This window comes from Schistocerca gregaria, chromosome 8 (genome assembly GCF_023897955.1).
Source record: "Schistocerca gregaria isolate iqSchGreg1 chromosome 8, iqSchGreg1.2, whole genome shotgun sequence".
NCBI classification, from domain to species: Eukaryota; Metazoa; Arthropoda; class Insecta; order Orthoptera; family Acrididae; genus Schistocerca; species Schistocerca gregaria.
The window spans coordinates 323,373,206-323,396,175 of NC_064927.1; the positions used below are offsets into that span (position 1 = coordinate 323,373,206).

The window sequence follows — 22,970 nt, forward strand, 5'->3', positions numbered from 1 at the left end:
CTTGTTAAGAGTACAGCAGATGTGTGTGGCCTGAAGAATGAACTTGACATAGTAAGAAATCTTGCCCAAAAGACCTGGACCTCTTGCAGGTTTTTGGACACCAGTAGTTTGACAACAGCTTCAATGTACTCATGCGTAGGGACATGCAATAGTAGATGCTATGAATTCATTTTATTTCAGTTGGTACACACTAGCAGTGTACTCATTTTTATTACTGTTTTTAAACTTTTTTTATACCACCTACTTGTCATAAGTTTTATTTAGCAGGAATCACACTCATGGTCTAGGGATAGCATCTTTGCCTTGTAATCATAACATGCTTGGTCCCAGGTTCGAACCCTGCCACTGCTTGAATTTCAAACAAAAATTATCAGCACTGGCAGGTGAAGACCATCTGCATAAGAATCGCCCTCATTCTGCCAACAGCTTTGTCAAAGAGGCAGAGGAGTGGACAGAGTTTCAGGGCACTCTCTTGTTCTTTGGGTGGGAATCTGCCCCTAAAAGGTGGAAGACTCAGCAATGATCAACAGCATGAGGATACAAAAGGTAACGGGAATCATTGCGTTAAAGACACGTAATGTGTGTCCACTGGACATGTGGCCTGTAATTGAAAAGTGATAGTCCGCCATTCGGACCTCCAGGAGGGGATTGCCAAGGGGGAGGTAACCATGAGGGAAAAAAATCGAATAACCAACAAAGGGCTAATGTTCTATGAGTCAAAGCATGGAATGTCAGAAGTTTGAATGTGGTAGGTAAGTGAGAAAATCTGGAAAGGGAAATGTTAAGTCTAAATGTAAATATAGTGGTGGTCCGTGAAGTGAAATGGAAACAAGACAAGGATTTCTTGTCAGATGAGTACAGGGTAATATTAGCAGCAGCAGAAAATGGTATAACAGGAGTAGGATTTGTTATGAATAGGAAGATACTGTTAACAGTTCATTAATAGGGTTGTTCTTGTCAGAATTGACAGCATACCAACATCAGCAGCAATATTTCAGGTAGATATGCTGACATCGCAAGCAGAAGATGAACAGATAGAGACAGTAAATGAGGATATCAAACAGGTAATTCAATATATGAAGGGAGATGAAAACCCAATACTCGTTGGTCATTGGAATGCTGTTGTAGGGGAAGAAGTAGAACAAAGGACTATGGGAGAATATAGGCTTGATAGTAAGAATGAGAGAGGAGAGAGACTGATGGAGATCTGCAATAAATTTTAGCTAATAATAGCAAATACTCTGTTCAAGTTCCACAAGAGGATGTGGTATACTTGGAAACATGAGAAGATTTCAGTTAATTATATCATGGTCAGGCAGATTCCAAAATCAGATTGGATTGTAAGGTATACACAGGAACAGATACAAACTGAGATCTCAATTTAGTAGTGATGAAGAATAGCTGAAGTTTAAGAGACTAGTTCAGGTAGAAACAATGAACAAGGAAGTGGGGTACAGAAATACTGAGGAATGAAGAGATACACTTGAAGTTATGTGAGGCTATAGATACTGTGACAATGAACAGCTCAATAGGCAGTTCAACTGAAATGGGATGGACATCTCTAAAAAGGGCAGTCACAGAATTTGGGAAAAAAAAACAGATACAAGGGAGGTAATTGTGAGGAAACCATGGGTCGCCCTAACCGCCATCTGTTTCACGTCTGCTGTGCAGCGAGTTACCTTAATTTAAGCATTAACAGTATTTTTCTTTCTTGTCACTTCTTCCGTGTGTTTTGCTTCTAGGAAGCTTTAATTGTCGAGTGCTAGTAATAGTGTTCCATAGATTTCGTGTTTGTTTTGAATACAGTCAGAGAGAGTCCCTTTAGTCAGTCATAGTGCTAGTAGTGCTAGTGTTTGTTTTGAATACAGTCCAGAGACAGGTAGTGCTATTATCATTGTTTTCTACAAGAAGTGGTTAGCAATCACAGTTTAGTCAATAATCAGCCGCCTTAAGTGAATTAGCAGTCTAGTTAAAAGTTGATTAAGTCTCTTCAGTAAATTGATTCCTTAGGATGGATAGGACGTGTGATTGCTGTGTACGGATGCAGGAGGAGCTGGCCACTGTTCGCGAACAGCTGAGCGTGTTGATGGCCGCGGTCAGCCGTTTTCAGGATGCTGCCTCGGAGTATACCAGCAGTGGGGAGTCTGGTGCGTCACAAGGTACACCCCAGGTGTTACATGCTTCACCGGCGTTCGCGGCGCACGAGGTGGAGAGTCAATGTGGAGGCAGGCCGTGTGGCATCGCCCGCTCTGCCTGTGAATGGACATGTGGCTGCCCCTTCAGCAAGGTCCGAGCAGGCACACGGGGGGAGGGGTTTATTAGTTATTGGGAGCTCCAACGTTAGGCGGGTGATGGAGCCCCTTAGGGAAATAGCGGAGATGTCGGGGAAGAAGGCCAGTGTTCACTCTGTCTGCTTGCCGGGGGGCCTCATCCGAGATGTGGAGGAGGCCCTACCGGCGGTGATAGAGAGCACTGGGTGCACCTGACTGCAAATTGTTGCTCATGTCAGCACCAATGACTCTTGCCGTCTGGGTTCAGAGGTCATCCTCAGTTCGTACAGGCGGTTGGCGGAGTTGGTGAAGGCGGAAAGCCTCACTCGCGGGGTGGAATCAGAGCTAACTATTTGTAGTATCGTTCCCAGAACCGATCGCGGTCCTCTGGTTTGGAGCCGAGTGGAAGGCTTAAACCAGAGGCTCAGACGATTCTGCGGAGAGCTGGGATGCAAATTTCTCGACCTCCGCTATCGGGTGGAGAAATGTAGGGTCCCCCTTAATAGGTCAGGCGTGCACTACACGCTGGAAGCGGCTACGAGGGTAGCGGAGTACGTGTGGAGTGCGCATGGGGTTTTTTTAGATTAGAGAATTCCCTCCCTAGGCCTGACAAGATGCCTCCTGAGACGCGGCAAGGCAGGAGTAGGCAAAATGCAACAGGGAATAACAATATTAATCTGCTAATAGTAAACTGCAGGAGCGTCTATAGAAAGGTCCCAGAACTGCTCTCATTAATAAACGGTCACAACGCCCATATAGTACCAGGGACAGAAAGTTGGCTGAAACCGCATGTAAACAGTAATGAAATCCTAAACTCAGATTGTAATGTATACCGCAGAGACAGGCTGGACAGTGAAGGGGGAGGCGTGTTTATAGCAATAAGAAGTGCAATAGTATCGAAGGAAATTGACGGAGATTCGAATTTTGAAATGATTTGGGTGAAGGTCACGGTTAAAGCAGGCTCAGACATGGTAATTGGATGTCTCTATAGGCTCCCGGGCTCAGCAGCTGTTGTGGCTCAGCACCTGAAGAATAATTTGGAAAATATTTCGAGTAGATTTCCCCACCATGTTATAGTTCTGGGTGGAGATTTTAATTTGCTGGATATAGACTGGGAGACTCAAACGTTCATAACGGGTGGCAGGGACAAAGAATCCAGTGAAATATTTTTAAGTTCTTTATCTAAAATCTACCTTGAGCAGTTAAACAGAGAACCGACTCGTGGCAATAACATATTAGACCTTCTGGTGACAAACAGACCCAAACTATTTGAATCAGTTAATGTAGCCAGGGAATCAGCGATCATAAAGTGGTTACTGCATCGATGATTTCAGCCGTAAATAGAAATATTAAAAAAGGTAGGAAGATTTTTCTGTTTAGCAAAAGTGACAAAAAGCAGATTACAGAGTACCTGACGGCTCAACACACAAGTTTTGTCTCAAGTACAGATAGTGTTGAGGATCAGTGGACAAAGTTCAAAACCATCGTACAATATGCGTTAGATGAGTATGTGCCAAGCAAGATCATAAGAGATGGGAAAGAGCCACCGTGGTACAACAACCGAGATAGAAAACTGCTGCGGAAGCAAAGGGAACTTCACAGCAAACATAAACATAGCCAAAGCCTTGCAGACAAACAAAAATTACGCGAAGCGAAATGTAGTGTGAGGAGGGCTATGCGAGAGGCTTTCAATGAATTCGAAAGTAAAGTTCTATGTACTGACTTGGCAGAAAATCCTAAGAAATTTTGGTCCTATGTCAAAGCGGTAGGTGGATCAAAACAAAATGTCCAGACACTCTGTGACCAAAATGGTACTGAAACAGAGGATGACAGACTAAAGGCCGAAATACTAAATGTCTTCTTCCAAAGCTGTTTCACAGAGGAAGACTGCACTGTGCTTCCTTCTCTAGATTGTCTCACAGTTGACAAAATGGTAGATATCGAAATAGACGGCAGAGGGATAGAGAAACAATTAAAATCACTCAAAAGGGGAAAGGCCGCTGGTCCTGATGGGATACCAGTCCGATTTTACACAGAGTACGCGAAGGAACTTGCCCCCCTTCTTGCAGTGGTGTACCGTAGGTATCAAGAAGAGCGAAGCGTTCCAAAGGATTGGAAAAGGGTACAGGTCATCCCCGTTTTCAAGAAGGGACGTCGAACAGATGTGCAGAACTATAGACCTATATCTCTAACGTCGATCAGTTATAGAATTTTGGAACACGTATTATGTTCGAGTATAATGTCTTTTCTGGAGACTAGAAATCTACTCTGTAGGAATCAGCATGGGTTTCGAAAAAGACGGTCATGTGAAACCCAGCTCGCGCTATTCGTCCATGAGACTCAGAGGGACTTAGACACAGGTTCACAGGTAGATGCCATGTTTCTTGACTTCCGCAAGGCATTTGACACAGTTCCCCACAGTCGTTTAATGAACAAAGTAAGAGCATATGGACTATCAGATCAATTGTGTGATTGGATTGAGGAGTTCCTAGATAACAGAACGCAGCATGTCATTCTCAATGGAGAGAAGTCTTCCGAAGTAAGAGTGATTTCAGGTGTGCCGCAGGGGAGTGTCATAGGACCGTTGCTATTCACAATATACATAAAAGACTTGGTGGATGACATCGGAAGTTCACTGAGGCTTTTTGCAGATGATGCTGTGGTGTATCGAGAGATTGCAACAATGGAAAATTGTACTGAAATGCAGGAGGATCTGCACCGAATTGACGCATGGTGCATGGAATGGCAATTGAATCTCAATGTAGACAAGTGTAATATGATGCGAATACATAGAAAGATAGGTCCCTTATCATTTAGCTACAAAATAGCAGGTCAGCATCTGGAAGCAGTTAATTCCATAAATTATCTGGGAGTACGCATTAGGAGTGATTTAAAATGGAATGATCATATAAAGCTGATCGTCGGTAAAACAGATGCCAGACTGACAATCATTGGAAGAATCCTAAGCAAATGCAATCCGAAAATAAAGGAAGTAGGTTACAGTACGTTTGTTCGCCCACTGCTTGAATACTGCTCAGCAGTGTGGGATCCGTACCAGATAGGGTTGATAGAAGAGATAGAGAAGATCCAACAGAGAGCAGCGCGCTTCGTTACAGGATCATTTAGTAATCGCGAAAGTGTTACGGAGATGATAGATAAACTCCAGTGGAAGACTCTGCAGGAGAGACGCTCAGTAGCTCGGTACGAGAACATACCTTCACCAAAGAGTCAAGCAGTATATTGCTCCCTCCTACGTATATCTCGCGAAGAGACCATGAGGATAAAATCAGAGAGATTAGAGCCCACACAGAGGCATGCCGACAGTCCTCCTTTCCACGTACCATACGAGACTGGAATAGAAGGGGGAACCGATAGAGGTACTCAAGGTACCCTCCGCCACACACCGTCAGGTGGCTTGCGGAGTATGGATGTAGATGTAGATGTAGATGTAGAATATTCCAGCCGATCAGTGAAAGAAGGAAGTACAGAAATGTTCAGGGAAATTCAGGATTATAGAGATACAAGTCACTTAGCTAGGAAATAAGTAGGAAGAGCAGTGAAGCTAAGGTGAAATGGGTGCATGAAAAATGTGAGAAAATTGCAAAAGAGTTGATTGTTGGATGGACTGACTCAACTTATAGGAAAGTCAAAACAACCTTCAGTGAAATTAAAAGCGAGGGTAGCAACAGTAATAGTGCAAAGGGAATTCCTCCTCTATGAGGAGGAGAACTTCTCTGATGACATGATAAAAGAAAAAAAAGGAGTCAGTAAGGAAGAGATAGGGGATTCAGTATTAGAGACAGAATTAAAAGAGCTGTGGAGGACTTAAGAACAAATAAGGCAGAAGGGATTGATAACATTCCATCAGAATTTCTAAAATCATTGGGGGAAATGGCAATGAAATGCTTATTCACACTCATGTGTAGAATTTATGAGACTGACAATATGCCATCATACCTTCGGAAAATCCTGGTCCACACAATTCTAAAGATAGCAACAGCTGAGCAAATGTGAGAATTATTGCACAATCAGCTTAATAGCTCATGCATCCAAGTTGTCGACAAGAGTAATATACAGAAGAATGGAAAAGAAAATTGAGGGTCTGGTAGAAAACGATTGGTGTGGCTTTAGGAAAGGTAAAGGCACCAGAGAGGCAATTCTGACATTGCAGTTGATAATAGGTGTAAGATTGAAGATAAGTCAAGACACATTCATAGGAATTGTTGACCTGGAAAAAGTGTTTGACAGTATAAAACTGTGCAAGATATATGAAATTCTGGAAAAAGTATAGGTAAGCTATGGGTAAAGACAGGTAAAGGCAAAAACAGTAGGGAACAGTAAGAACATGAGATGATGAACGAAGTGCACTGATTAAAAAAGGTGTAAGACAGGGACATAGTCTTTTGCCCCTACTGTTCAATTTGTACATCGAAGAAGCAATGTCAGAAATAAAAGATAGACCCTAGTGCAGGATTAATATTCAGGGTGAAAGGATATCAATGATGAGATTCACTTATGCCTTTGCTATGCTCACTGAAAGTGAATAAGAATTACAGGATCTGTTGCATAGAATGAATAGCCTATTGGGTACATACTATGGATTTAGAGTAAACCAGAGAAAGACAAAAGTAATTGAGAACACTGAGAAACCTAACAGCAGGATTGATGGTCATGAAGCAGACAAAATCAAGGAATTCTGCTAACTAGGCAGCAAAATAATGACAGAAGGAGCAAGGAGGGCATAAAAAGGAGACTAGCAGTAGGAGAAAGTGCATTCCAGGCCAAAAGAAATCTACTAGTATCAAACATAGGAGACTGGTAGGCAACACATCATGTGTTGACTGTTTGTTTAAAATTGCTGCAAAGATGCATGCCACTGTGTGGCTTCTGAATCGCCACCAGAGGGGTAATTCACTTACTTGACAAAATTGGTAGAATGAAGCCTAGGTCGTGCAAATACTGCTACTCACTTTTAACCTAGCTGCACATGGTGAAGGGGATTGGTGTGGGAATCACAAAATTTTCATATTGCTGATGGCTTAAGGGAGATTTGAGCCTCAAAATTTTCTGCTCATCCCAAGGTGTTCTCAGACAGCTGGTCATGCAACTACAGTAAAGAGTTCAGATCTTGAAAGGGGCTGATTGAGACAATAAATGTATATTATCAACTATCTGGAAGCAAAAAACAAAAAAGTTTCTAATCCAAAAATGTTCTGTGTAAATTGTGAATTAACCACAAGCACTGTAAGTTACTTTTCTGCAGTACTGTAAGATGCAGAGACAGAGAATTTCCCCCTTTAAATAACTATACTGTTTACTGTATGACACAACCTGACATAGTGGCCTTTTCAAGCAAGGCAGCACAAGAGGCTGTCAGAGGTGTACAAATTCTCCTTCCAGCCTGCCTGCCCCTATCTCTGCTGCAACAATTAAAGCAGCTCATCATACCATAACAGAGACACAAAAGTACATGTGTTCTGAAGCATACTATTTAAAGCAGGTCAGCTTGGGTTTTCACTAGCCTGGCAAGCTTCACGGGACCTGTTCAGTCTGCTGCATGTGATAACAGGTTGCACTGTGAATCCAACATACCTACAGTGTAGCCAGATATATGTTTGCATAGGTAGTTTCAGTGCAGCTCATTTATCATAACGGTGGGAGCAACAGAATGAACAAACTAAACTTAAAGAAGATTCTGGAGGAATTATGGAGTGAGAAATACATACCAATCATGAATCAGAGCCCAAATCCACCAAAGGAATAATTGCCATGCATTAAGGCACCTTAATATAAATCAGTAGGTGTCTCGCAATACAAGTTGTGTAAAAAGTTATGGTACTAGACTCATTAGTCAGATTTGAGCATGTTATGACATATTTGTAAAGCTGACCAGCAGTTTCCTCACTCCACAACTTTTTTTTTAAAGAGGATAAAGACCTAATGGATGACAAGTATGTGGAAATGTATACTAAGCACTTGAGGCCATTTAGCAGTATATAGGCTTTCTGAATTTAGGGAAAACGTTGAGTGAAATAGGAAAAAAATATGGCTCAGTGGACGTTAAAAATCACCTTCAGGTAGTATGCAACATAGTGCAAAGAAAGCTTACTATGAAAGAAAAACTACTACTTTCAGACACGTACTTTCTAGATTAACATAATAAGAAAAACAAACTTCATGGCTACTAAAATGCCTAGCTAATTTAAAATAAACTATTTGGGCCACTTGGAATAAATCCAGCAAGGCTGCAATATACATCCTGGAAAAAATATTTAAAACTGGTATAACTGGGGTAACATTCACCTCGAACACACTGAAGTACAGAAACTAGACTCAAAAGCCTTACTTTAGATGGCATTGCGCTATAATAGCCATTTTCAGCTTTTTAGGTGCAAAGGATATCAACTTTCAGAAAGGACTCTCCTTATTACAGAAACATGTATCATATGAGGCGACCTGATTAGGATTCAAATTGAGAATAACCAGTACCATTTGAAAGAGAATGAAGTTGCAGAGAAAAACCGTTGATATCGAAATAAGTAAACTTGAAATTTGTCAAAAAAAAAAAAAAAAAAAAAAAAAAAAAAAAAAAAAAAAAAAAAAAAAAAACACCATTTTTTGGTATACTATGACCCAGAATGAATACATATCTCATGGATCTTCGCCTTGTGATACTTGGATATTTTTATAACTTTCAAACCCTACCCACAACACTACAATGAAAGCATACAGAATGAACTTCTACATTGCAAAGCACAGCAAGGAGATGGGCAGCCAATCTAGACTCCCATAGGGTGCATGGGTGGGGGTTAACTTGACTTGGGTGTGACTAAAGCAGCCTGCGCATGCTGCTGCTAACATGTAGCAGATTTCATGCCTGGCTAACAGACAAGCATGGGCGTGTTAAAAGCGGAATGTGTGCACCCTTGGAGCCTGTAGGTATCCAAGCTAATGAAGCTGACTGTCGCTACCTGAAACCCAATCGGTCACCCTTCCTCTGCCAACATTAACAGAATTCACTAGGGTAATGCTTGTGGGCATTGGAGATAGTCTTTTTAGTCCAGGGGAATCACTGGAACCACCAACAACAGTCCCATGGCTCGCCAGCTGTTACAAATTGTTGCCAAATGGCCTATTATGCAGCATACCTCACAGGATATATCTACATGTGGCAGTCCTGTTGAATGTGCACCAAGTGACAATCAGGGCAAGACTGCTGGCTTGCCCACTGTGTGGAAACAGCAGGGGAGCAACACTGAAAATGCGGTTAACAATGCAAATGGCAACTGACTCATATCCGCCAAGTCTAAGGTGGGCAAAGAGAGACAGCACCATGATGAATCAGCATGTGAATCATCTACAGAGCCAACACACAGCAGTTCAGCAGAATGCAAGGCTACTTGGCCCACCCCACAGTGCTTGGGGGGCTGGTTACCATGCTCATGTGAGTTCCATGGACCTTGCCGTTGGTGGGGAGGCTTGCGTGCCTCAGCGATACAGATAGCCGTACCATAGGTGCAACCACAATGGAAGGGTATCTGTTGAGAGGCCAGACAAACGTGTGGTTCCTGAAGAGGGGCAGCAGCCTTTTCAGTAGTTGCAAGGGCAACAGTCTGGATGATTGACTGATCTGGCCTTGTAACAATAACCAAAACGGCCTGGCTGTGCTGGTACTGCGAACGGCTGAAAGCAAGGGGAAACTACGGCCGTAATTTTTCCCGAGGGCATGCAGCTTTACTGTATGATTAAATGATGATGACGTCCTCTTGGGTAAAATATTCCGGAGGTAAAATAGTTTGCCAATTGGATCTGCGGGCAGGAACTACTCAAGAGGATGTCGTTATCAGGAGAAAGAAAACTGGTGTTCTACAGATCGGAGTGTGGAATGTCAGATCTCTTAACCGGGCAGGTAGATTAGAAAATTTAAAAAGGGAAATGGATAGGTTAAAGTTAGATATAGTGGAAATTAGTGTAGTTCGGTGGCAGGAGGAACAAGACTTCTGCTCAGGTGACTACAGAGTTATAAAAACAAAATCAAATAGCGGTAATCCAAGAGTAGGTTTAATAATGAATAAAAAATAGGAGTGTGGGTAAGCTACTACAAACAGCATAGTGAACGCATTATTGTGGCCAAGATAGACACAAAGCCCATGCCTACTACAGTAGTACAAGTTTATATGCCAACTAGCTCTGCAGATGATGAAGAAATTGAAGAAATGTATGATGAAATATAAGAAATTATTCAGATAGTGAAGGGTGACGAAAATTTAATAGTCATGGGTGATTGGAATTTGGTAGTAGGAAAAGGGAGAGAAGGAAACGTAATAGGTGAATCTGGATTGGGGCTAAGAAATGAAAGAGGAAGCCGCCTGCTAGAATTTTGCACAGAGCACAACTTAATCATAGCTAACACTTGGTTCAAGAATCATAAAAGAAAGCTGTGTACATGGAAGAAGCCTGGAGATACTGACAGGTTTCAGATAGATTATATAATGGTAAGACAGAGATTTAGGAACCAGGTTTTAAATTGTAAGACATTTCCAGGGGCAGATGTGGACTCTGACCACAATCTATTGGTTATGACCTGTAGATTAAAACTGAAGAAACTGCAAAAAGGTGGTAATTTAAGGAGATGGGACCTGGATAAACTGAATTAACCAGAGGTTGTACAGAGTTCCAGGGAGAGTATAAGAGAACAATTGACAGGAATGGGGGAAAGAAATACAGTAGAAGAAGATTGATAGATTTGAGGGATGAAGTAGTGAAGGCAGCAGAGGATCAAGTAGGTAAAAAGACGAGAGCTAGTAGAAATCCTTGGGTAACAGAAGAAATATTGAATTTAATTGATGAAAGGAGAAAATATAAAAATGCAGTAAATGAAGCAGGCAAAAAGGAATACAAACTTCTCAAAAATGAGATCGACAGGAAGTGCAAAATGGCCAAGCAGGGGTGGCTAGAGGACAAATGTAAGGATGTAGAGGCTTATCTCACTATGGGTAAGATAGATACTGCCTACAGGAAAATTAGAGAGAGGTTTGGAGATAAGAGAACCACTTGTATGAACATCAAGAGCTCAGATGGAATCCCAGTTCTAAGCAAGCAAGGGAAAGCAGGAATGTGGAAGGAGTATATAGAGGGTCTCTACAAGGGCGATATACTTGAGGACAATATTATGGAAATGGAAGAGGATGTCGATGAAGATGAAGTGGGAGATACGATACTGCGTGAAGAGTTTGACAGAGCACTGAAAGACCTGAGTTGAAACAAGGCCCCCCGGAGTAGACAACATTCCATTGGAACTACTGACGGCCTTGGGAGAGCCAGTCCTGACAAAACTCTACCATCTGGTGAGCAAGATGTATGAAACAGGCAAAATACCCTCAAACTTCAAGAAGAATATAATAATTCCAATCCGAAAGAAAGCAGGTGTTGTCAGATGTGAAAATTACCAAACTATCAGTTTAAGAAGTCACAGCTGCAAAATACTAACGCGAACTCTTTACAGACGGGAAGATCAGTTTGGATTCTGTAGAAATGTTGGAACACGTGAGGCAATACTGACCCTACGACTTATCTTAGAAGCTAGATTAAGGAAGGACAAACCTACGTTTCTAGCATTTGTAGACTTAGAGAAAGCTTTTGACAATGTTGACTGGAATACTCTCTTTCATATTCTGAAGGTGGCAGGGGTAAAATACAGGGAGCAAAAGGCTATTTACAATTTGTACAGAAGCCAGAGCGCAGTTATAAGAGTCGAGGGACATGAAAGGGAAGCAGTGGTTGGTAAGGGACTGAGACAGGGTTGTAGCCTCTCCCCGATGTTATTCAATCTGTATATTGAGCAATCAGTGAAGGAAACAAAAGAAAAATTCGGAGTAGGTATTAAAATCCATTGAGAAGAAATAAAAACTTTGAGGTTTGCCGATGACATTATAATTCTGTCAGAGACAGCAAAGGACTTGGAAGAGCAGTTGAACGGAATGGATAGGGTCTGGAAAGGAGGATAACAGATGAACATCAACAAAAACAAAATGAAGATAATGAAATGTAGTCGAATTAAGTTGGGTGATGCTGAAGGAATTAGATTAGGAAACGAGGCACTTAAAGCAGTAAAGGAGTTTTGCTATTTGGGGAGCAAAATAGCTGATGATGGTCGAAGTAGAGAGGATATAAAAAGTAGACTGGCAATGGCAAGGAAAGTGTTTCTGAAGAAGAGAAATTTGTTAACATCGAGTATAGGTTTAAGTGTCAGGAAGTCATTTCTGAAAGTATTTTTATGGAGTGTAGCCATGTATTCAAGTGAAACATGGTCGATAAATAATTTAGACAAGAAGATAATAGAAGTTTTCGAAATGTGGTGCTACAGAAGAATGCTGAAGATTAGATGGATAGATCACATAACTAATGAGGAAGTATTGAATAGGATTGGGGAGAAGAGAATTTTGTGGCACAACTTGTCTAGAAGAAGGGATCGGTTGGTAGGACATGTTCTGAGGCATCGAGGGATTACCAATTTAGTATTGGAGGGCAGCGTGGAGGGTAAAAATCGTAGAGGGAGACCAAGAGATGAATACACTAAGCAGATTCAGAAGGATGTGGGTTGCAGTAGGTACTGGGAGATGAAGAAGCTTGCACTGGATAGAGTAGCATGGAGAGCTGCATCAAACCAGTCTCAGGACTGAAGACAACAACAACATGAGTTCACCTTCTGCTAATTGTCAGACAGTACATCTTTTGCTGCTGCCTTGATCTTGTGCTATTCCATAATCCCTAATTAGTGAGTCCACATACAAGGTAACATATTGGGGACATTCAGACCTACACTTACATGAAAGATCTTGCTGGTTGGTGATCCACACTGCGTAAAACTGCCCAGGGAACTTGTAGTGGTGGTTAAAGTATAACTGTGCTGTCATCACATGTGGTTGACAATCAAAAACCTGTTGATAAGCTGACAAACAGTGCAGCAAAAACTGTTGCAGGTAGTTCTCCCACCTTCCTGTAGACTCATCAAAGCCGGCAAGCAGCATTGGGCGAGGGGGGAGGGGGGAGGGGAAGGGGGGGGCTGCGGTGGCTTACCTGCTGGTGCTGACCTACAGCATGAGTACAGAGGGATTCCATGGTCTGTTGGAGCAGTTTCTATAACTGCTCGTGCTCTAACTTTGTTGCTACTCTTCAAGGTGGAACTGCTCGTGCCAGAATTGCAAAAATACCGGGTCCACGATGGCCACAATTTAACACTATGAAAAAAGAAAAGGATCACACACACAAGAATGTGATATTTCATGACAGGCTGATAATGCCTCAACACCATCACTGTCAGCACAAAATGTAACTGTACTAGCTGAGAGTGACTTGACTACTAGCCGGGGAGCTGGACCTGGGCACCAGGGCACCACACTCAAACCCTATCATCATCTCTTACCAACTGAAATTCGAGAATCATCTGACCAGGCCACAGTTTCCCCGTCATCTAGGGTCTAACCAGCATGGTCACAAACCTAGAAAATTCACTGCAGCCGTTATCAAAGGCTCTCACATTGGTCATCCGTTGCCATAGCACACTAACACCAGATTTGACCGTACTGTCATAACAGATACATTAGCCATATGTCCCACATTGATTTCTGTGGTTACTTCATACAGTGCTGCTTGTCTTTTGGCACTGACAACTCTACACAAACACCACTGCTCTCAGTCACTAAGTGACTGCGTTGTCCATAGTGAGAGGTAATGTCTGAAATTTGATATTGTCAGTGCACCCTTGACACTGTGGGTCTCAGAATATTGATTTTCTTAACATTTTTTGAAATGAAATGAAATGTACCAATCATGTAGCTCAAAACCTTTTCCATGAATCATGTGAGTATAGATGAGAGCTCCTGCAATGCCCTGCCCTCTTATGCCTTATGTATACAATACTGCTGTCATCTGTATATGTGCATATTGCTATCCCAAGACTTTCGTCACCTCAGTATATATTTTCACAGCAGTAGACCAGCATTGTAGGTTATGTTGTATCTTTTGCTGATGATAAAATTGTTTTATCAGAAAGATACCTTAAAAGTTAAACAAACATGGATTTGTGACAGTAAGTTATACTTACAGGGGCAATAATTACATAGGCCAATGATGGAAAAACTTTTCTGCTGAAAATACCTTATTCCTATGTTTTTTAAGGTGGGAAATCCAAATATGATACTTAAAAAATCTGTTTCACCAACCATTTTTTCACATTTTAGAGTTAAATTTATTAAATTAAGCAATTTTTTAAAGAATTTAACAGCTTTTATATAGTTAAAATACACTCCTGGAAATTGAAATAAGAACACCGTGAATTCATTGTCCCAGGAAGGGGAAACTTTATTGACACATTCCTGGGGTCAGATACATCACATGATCACACTGACAGAACCACAGGCACATAGACACTGGCAACAGAGCATGAACAATGTCGGCACTAGTACAGTGTATATCCACCTTTCGCAGCAATGCAGGCTGCTATTTTCCCATGGAAACGATCGTAGAGATGCTGGATGTAGTCCTGTGGAATGGCTTGCCATGCCATTTCCACCTGCCGCCTCAGTTGGACCAGCGTTCGTGCTGGACGTGCAGACCGCGTGAGACGACGCTTCATCTAGTCCCAAACATGCTCAATGGGGGACAGATCCAGAGATCTTGCTGGCCAGGGTAGTTGACTTACACCTTCTAGAGCACGTTGGGTGGCACGGGATACATGCGGACGTGCATTGTCCTGTTGGAACAGCAAGTTCCCTTGCCGGTCTAGGAATGGTAGAACGATGGGTTCGATGACGGTTTGGATGTACCGTGCACTATTCAGTGTCCCCTCGACGATCACCAGAGGTGTACGGCCAGTGTAGGAGATCGCTCCCCACACCATGATGCCGGGTGTTGGCCGTGTGTGCCTTGGTCGTATGCAGTCCTGATTGTGGCGCTCACCTGCATGGTGCCAAACACGCATACGACCATCATTGGCACCAAGGCAGACGCGACTCTCATCGTTGAAGACGACACGTCTCCATTCGTCCCTCCATTCACGCCTGTCGCGACACCAGTGGAGGCGGGCTGCACGATGTTGGGGCGTGAGCGGAAGACGGCCTAACGGTGTGCGGGACCGTAGCCCAGCTTCATGGAGACGGTTGTGAATGGTCCTCGCCGATACCCCAGGAGCAACAGTGTCCCTAATTTGCTGGGAAGTGGCGGTGCGGTCCCCTATGGCACTGCGTAGGATCCTACGGTCTTGGCGTGCATCCGTGCGTCGCTGCGGTCCGGTCCCAGGTCGACGGGCACGTGCACCTTCTGCCGACCACTGGCGACAACATCGATGTACTGTGAAGACCTCACGCCCCACGTGTTGAGCAATTCGGCAGTACGTCCACCCAGCCTCTCGCATGCCCACTATATGCCCTCGCTCAAAGTCCGTCAACTGCACATACGGTTCACGTCCACGCTGTCACGGCATGCTACTAGTGTTAAAGACTGCAATGGAGCTCCGTATGCCACGGCAAACTGGCTGACACTGACGGCGGCGGTGCACAAATGCTGCGCAGCTAGCGCCATTCGACGACCAACACCGCGGTTCCTGGTGTGTCCGCTGTGCCGTGCGTGTGATCATTGCTTGTACAGCCCTCTCGCAGTGTCCGGAGCAAGTATGGTGGGTCTGACACACCGGTGTCAATGTGTTCTTTTTTCCATTTCCATGAGTGTAATTTAAAAAGGAAGGTGTAATGAACGTAGATGACATTGGTAGCACTGCTGAAAAAGATTTGCTGGCAAAAAAAGGTCAATTCTATTTTTGTGTTAACAGATGGTGTTTTGTTTACAATCAACTTAACCTCACTTTCCCATTTCCTGTACGTGTACTCAATACAGTGTCTAATCATTGTTGTAAAAACTCTGCTGACAGTTTTTGTTATATTTATGGTGAATTTGTGAAAAAAAAAACAGCAAACACACATTACAGACTTTGTGAAAAAGGTTTATCTATCATACTTTGGATCTGAACTTGGTGATCAAGATAAATCTTGGGTGCTGCATAATGTATGTTATGTGTGTGTTGAAGAGTTGAGAAAATGGTCCAAAAATGAGAAAAATCATTTAGATTTGCTGTTCCTATCATATAGAGGGAGCCAAGAAATCATTCTGATAATTGCTACTTTTGCAGTGTTGATATTACTGGCCATAATTCGAAAAACAAGAAGGTAATAAGCTACCCTAACCTTCCGTCTGCCATCCGACCAGTATGGCATGGTGTAGATTTGCTGGTTCCTGAACCACCAGATGATTTAAATTCTATTCCAAAAGAAGTATTTTGCAGTGTACAATCTGATTTAGATGAACTAGATGATGATGAATTCCATTGTAATACAGAAAGTCTAGAGCCCAAATTGTTTACTCATACCAAGAATAACGATTTGATTAGGGATCGGGATCCACAAAAGAAAAAAAATTGAATTGCTTGGCTCTAGATTAAAAGAAAAGAACTTATTGGCAGTTGGAACCAGCATATGCTTGTATAGATAGAGAGAGCAGCAATTTTTCAAGTTTTCTCAACAAGATTATGATTTGGTGTACTACTCACACATTCCCGGTCTGATGAATGAGTTTGGTATTGAATACAAAGAGGAAGACTGGAGGCTGTTTATTAATTCATCCAAAACTTGTTTAAAGGCTGTTTTATTACACAATGGTAACATGTATGCATCTACACCTGTAAGACATTCTGTACATATGAAAGAAAGCTATGAAAACCTATAAATGGTGCTAAATAAAATAGGCTATTCTGCTCATGGTTGGATGATATGTGGTGATCTAAAAGTAACATCCATGCTCCTTAGTCAGCAAGGTGGTTTTACCAAATTTCCATGTTTGTTATATGAATGGAACAGTATGGCTAGAGATCAACACTTATGCAGAAAGAATTGGCCCTTGAGGGAGTCTTTAAAAACTGGTGAGCAGAACAGTCTATGCAAAAACATTGTAGATCCAAAAAAACGTTCTCCTACAACCTCTACATATAAAGTTAGGCCTAATGAAAAACTTTGTGCAGGCTTTGCCTAAAGATGGATCATGTCTTAAGTATCTCTGCCAAAAGTTTCCACACCTTTCAGAAGCTAAACTAAAAGAAGGCATCATTGATGGACGTGACATTAGAAAATTGATGTTTGATGTTAACTTTGAATCCACAATGACCTTAAATGAGAAAGAAGCATGGGTATCATTACAAGGTTCTTAGGACATGAAAAAGATCCAGAATATGTTTCTATTATAGCTACAATGTTAAAGAAGTTTAAAACTTTAGGATGTTTAATGAGCCTGGAAGTTCACTTTTTGAACAGTCACCTTGATTACTTCCCGGACAATATGGAAGATGTTAGTGAGGAGCAAGGAGAGCATTTTCACTAGGACATTAAAGTGATGGAAAAACGCTACCAAGGCCGCTGGAACACCAACATGATGGGGGCGTACTGTTGGTCACTTCACCAAGAAGTTCAGCAAGCGACTCATCGTAGGAAAAGCTACTCAAGAAGCTTCAATGAAAAAAGAGAAAGAAAATACAAACCAATTCCAGCTGACAAGTTCAACCACTATTAACACACATCATAGTTTTAAGTAACTTACTGTAAATACAAACCATGCTTATGTTGTAAAACAGCGTTTCATTAATTTCCCCATTTACCATATAGCACAGGATTTTTATACTATATAATAAAAAGCATATTGCTTAAAAACTATGGGTGATACAAAAAAACTAAGGCTAGATTTGGATTCAGCTTCATAAAAATTTATAAAGATCAGCTATCAAAGTTAAAAAAAAGTTTTTCAAAAAATTTTTTTGTGTACATAAAAACCATTATTTGTGAATATGTGAGAAATAAATAAATAAAAATACTACTTTGGTAAAGTAGCCTTAAGTTCCATCAAATTCTGGTTGTTGATTACTTTACTTTTTGATTTTTGTCTGTAACAATTAATTTATGGCTGCTGTTCTCAGAAACTATTTAAACCATGCTTACATTTACATTTCCTGCAGATCTCCAAAAGCTGGTGTGAATCAGGCAGGAGATTTTGCAGAAGTGGCATACTTTATTCTGAAAAACCGATGTGGAGAAGGAAGGAAATTTACTGTGGCAGATGTGAATTCCCGTCTCGATGCACTGGCTCAGAAACATGCAGCTCGTGATCCCAGTATGTATTAATAATTTGTTCATTTTCTGTTGCAAATATTTACAGTAGGATAGAACTATAAATGATGATGTAAGTAATTTTTAGCTCTTGGGCAAAAGGCCTTCTTTTGAAATAGAGAAAGGACACAGATTCACACAAGCACAACTCACACACAGGACCACTGTCTCTGGCCACTGAGACTTGACTGAGTCATAACTACTGAACCAAATGGGAGCAGCAATCTGATGGGGCGGTAAGGAGGAGACATGGGGCAGAGAATGGTGGATAGCAGGTTGGAGTTGGGGGAAGGTGTGGTGCTGCTTGTGGGACCGTGCATGGACTGATGGGGACAGGGTAGGAACTACTAGTTGCAGTCAGGAGATTTGAGGAGGTGAAGGTGAGCAGGAGAGGAGAGAAGTAGAGAAGGGGAAAAGAAGTGATTGATAGGATAGAAGGCTGTGTTGTGCTGGAGGGGATAGGTCAGTGGAGGACAGGGATTAGCACAGCTTGAGTACAGGGAGGTTATGGGAATGAAAGATACATTGCGGGAAGAGTTTACACCTGGATAGTTCAGAAAAGCTGGTGTTGATAGGAAGGATCTAGATGGCATAGGCTGTGAAGCATTCATTAAAGAGAAGCATATTGTTTTGGGCAGCATGTTCTCCATGTTCTCTTTAGGCCACAGTTCGTTGGTGGCTGCTCATGTAGACAGACAGCTTGTTAGTTGTCATGCCCACGTAGAAAGCAGTACATTGGGTGCAGCTTGTGGATTCTAGGTCACATGAACGATTTCACAAGTTCTTTCAACAACCTTGAATTCTTTTATCGAACTTGATACTTTGTCATGCATCACAAACCCATTGCCAAGTTTATGTTTACCTACACATCCACCATAAAATAGTATGTATCCATCTTCTTTATGAGTACCCTCACCTGTCCATCTTGTCTTGTATACTGTCACCAAGTCCAGTTTACATTGCGTAATTTCTGAGACATTAGGCTGGATGGTTCCTGGTCTATACAAGCTGTGAACATTCCAACACCCAAAATGAAAATTTTTAATTTGTAGGCAATATTTCCTTTGCACTTTTTGTCTTCCATTGTATTCATCCATGTCTGGGGCAAGTTTCATAAAAAAAGACTTTATCAAGTGTTAGGTTTGGAGTACACATTTCTGAAAAGATTAGAAACTTAGCTGCATGTGTTTCCAATCTCTCTCTAGAAGAAATGTGCAGTGATACAGTAATTTTTGAATGGTATGTGGGATCTGAAACCCAAGATTTAATAGCTAGTATCCTTACATTCCCAACTAAAATGTCTTCATCAGACAGCAGCCAGTCCATGTGTGCTGCAGATCCATATCCTCCAGAAACTGCTCCCCCTGTGGTTCACAAATTTCAAATCTTAATGCATCCAGCTTTGTCAGTGATTCAAATTCACCAGAGCAACAACAAAATGAACAGGCCCTTCAGATCCACCCTACAGTTTCAGTCTTCATCATTATGATTACGTTTTATAAAATCAGAGATGAAATACATATACTTGCATACCCTATTCTTGTTCATTGTAAATGTTTAGAATCCAGGAATTTTTATGTTCATGTCTGTAAACTTTATAAGTAATATTAAGTGGTCTTCAGCCTGTCTTTAGAAGTCATGTCTAAGTTGCAGCCTCTCTGACACACATCGCCAGCACATCTGGAGCTGATAAACAAACCCACTGTCCACTATACAGTGGGGGTTGCAGAAAAGGAAAGAAGTAGAAAAATTGTGTGTGTTCATGGAAAAGAAGGCTGTGTAGTCTGGAGTGGGAACAGGGAAGGGGCTGATGATTGAGGACAATGACTAACAAAGCTTGAGGCTAGGAGGGTTATGGGAACATAGCATGTATTGCAGGGTGATTTCTTATCTGTGCACTTCAGAGAAGCTGTTATTGGTGGGAAGGTTCCATACGGCACAGGCTGTGAAGCAGTCATTGAAATGAAGAATGTTGCATTGGGCAGTGAGCTCAGCAACATGGTGGTCCAGTTGCTTCTTGGCCACAGTTTGTTTGTGGTCATTCATGCTGACAGACAGCTTGTTGGTTGTCATGCCCAAATAGAGTGCAGCACAGTGGTTGGTGCTTAGCTTTTATATCACCTGACTGGTTTCAGATGTACCCAAGACTTTGATGAGATTGGTGGTTGCATCTAAGTCTACTACAGGAATATGAGCCATGTGCTGAGGGACTGGGAGCAGGGGTTGTGTAGGGATGGAGAAGTACATTGTGTAGGTTTGGTGAATGGCGGAATACCACTGTGGGAGAGGTGGGAAGGATAGTGGGCAGGACATTTCTCATTTCAGGCCCCTTCCCTATTCACATTCCAGCACTACACAGCCCTCTATTCCACCAGTGTGCCCAGTCTTTTTACTTCTCTCCTTTTCTACTATCTCCCCCCTCCCTTCCCAAACACCTCTCCCCTGTCCTCTGTCCAACCTCCCAACTACACTTAACTGCCCTACCCTCTCCCCACCTCATCTCTGCATACTCCCCAGCAGCACATCACTGTCCCTCACTCCTACTGTGCTATCTCACAGTCTCCTCCTCACCCGCACCCAGTTAGCTCTCCCATCATGCACTGCTCCTGCTCTTAGTGTGGCTTCAGCTGACAGGTACTGTTGTCATATGTGTGTGTGTGTGTGTGTTCTACTTTTGACAAGGCCTTGTTGGTCGAAAGCTTATTTTGTGGCAGTCTTTTTACTGTGCCTGTGTGTGTGTGTGTGTGTGTGTGTGTGTGTGTGTGTGTGGTCTTACTTTTGACAAAGGTCTTGTTGATTGAAAGTTTATTTTGTGGCAATCTTTTTATTGTGCCTATCTGTGACTCAGCATATCTGCTATATGGTGAGTAGCAACTATCCTTTTCATAAATTGTTATGTTCCAGCCTGGATTTTCCATTGTTTGAGTACCACATTTGTGTTTATTAATGAGATGGACAGATTCTAAGAGTGTAATCAAAATTGTGGAATGTAATCTTATGATTAACATTAATTATTATAATTGGGCTCATCAGTTCTGTAAGTAGGATGACAAAGCCGAGGAATTTGAATAGTTACTAAATCTAATGATGAATATTGTCTAATTCATCTGATGATGAATCTCTCAAAAGAATTGCTTTTCCAGTATGTTCCTTTTTGTTGGTAACACTGTTATATTGACTTTAAAATTCTTTTGCCGATACGTGGTAGTCAAGTTTTATAATTTCTTGGGATTATTCATAAGACAATAAAAGTTACCAGAACTCATCAAGTAAATCATTATTATTACATGTAAACTGGTAGTTTATATACCAATGCCCATGGCTTTCTAAATTTATTGAATATAAAAGCAAGTATGAGTACTGAATAGTATTTTGTTCAATTGCATGGGGAGCTGAGTACTGGATAGTATTTTGTTCAATTGTGTGGGGAGCTGGGCAAGGTAATAATTATAGATCATGCACATAGGACAAGGACACTTCCAATAATAGTCTCTTCTGGACATTGTGTTTAGAGAAAAATATAATTGTCTGTGGGTATTCTAGTATAAATCTTGTGAGTGAATATGAGATCCATAAAACTGGGCAGTGGGAGTGACAACATACAATGCTTTCACATGCTTGTCGGATGAGGACTATACCACATGCATAAAAAGTTGAAACATCACAGTGTCACACTAGGTATTCTGTCGTGCAGTATGTACTTGAAGCTGTACATACTTTATGACAGAATGCTTGGCATGTCACTGTGCCATAAAGAAGTAGTCTTTTGTACCGTCACTAAAGCTTTCATTTCCTAAGTGAAGACAGCTCTGCTTTGTCACATTTATGGCCATATTACATATCCTTGGTCAGCCTCACCTACAGCAAATATTTCACTGTATTGGACTGTTGGCAATGAAAGTGAAGACAACATTTATAACTGTGTAATGTGAGACACTGACTGACTCCATGACACTATGGTCCTCAGAGGACCTTGGCCTCCTTAATCACAGATTTCCAATCGTCTTGGTCTTCAGCACGCCTGTGCCTCCTCCTCGTTCCCACTGCTCTCAGGTCAGCTTCCACATCTTCCAGCCATCTTGCACCCGGTCGTCCTCTCCTCCTTCTACCACCAGGATGTCCCATCATCATCTTCTTCGGGACCCTTTCTTCTGTCATACGGTGGACATCTCCTAACTATCTTAGCCTTCCCATATTGATTGAGGTTACCAAATCAGGTTCTTTGTAGAGGGCCCTTATTTCTTCATTAGTTTTAATTCTCTATATCTCACCTTCTTTTACAGGACCAGAAATCTTCCTCAGCACTTTCCTTCCCCATTTATTTAGTTTCTTCTCCAAAGCCTCTGTCAGTACCAATGCCTCACTGCCATACATGAGAACTGGTTTGATCACTGTTTTGTAGAGTGTCAGCTTTAGTTTCCTATTTAGGTTCTTACTTTTGAGCATGGTATATAGTATGATCTGTTGGCAGCCTTAATTCAGTTTGTTATATCTG

General features: G+C 41.8%; 1 protein-coding gene across 8 annotated transcripts in view; it reads left to right on the top strand.

Annotated features, from left to right (window-relative positions):
• LOC126284945 (DNA ligase 4-like) overlaps positions 1 to 22,970 on the top strand; it is a 616,842-nt gene that overhangs the window by 414,795 nt on the left and 179,077 nt on the right. For all 8 annotated transcript variants that reach the window (XM_049984217.1, XM_049984218.1, XM_049984213.1 and 5 more), the window contains exon 4: positions 18,325 to 18,479. In XM_049984217.1, the coding sequence (XP_049840174.1) occupies positions 18,325 to 18,479 (155 nt within the window). The remainder of the gene's footprint in view (positions 1 to 18,324; positions 18,480 to 22,970) is intronic.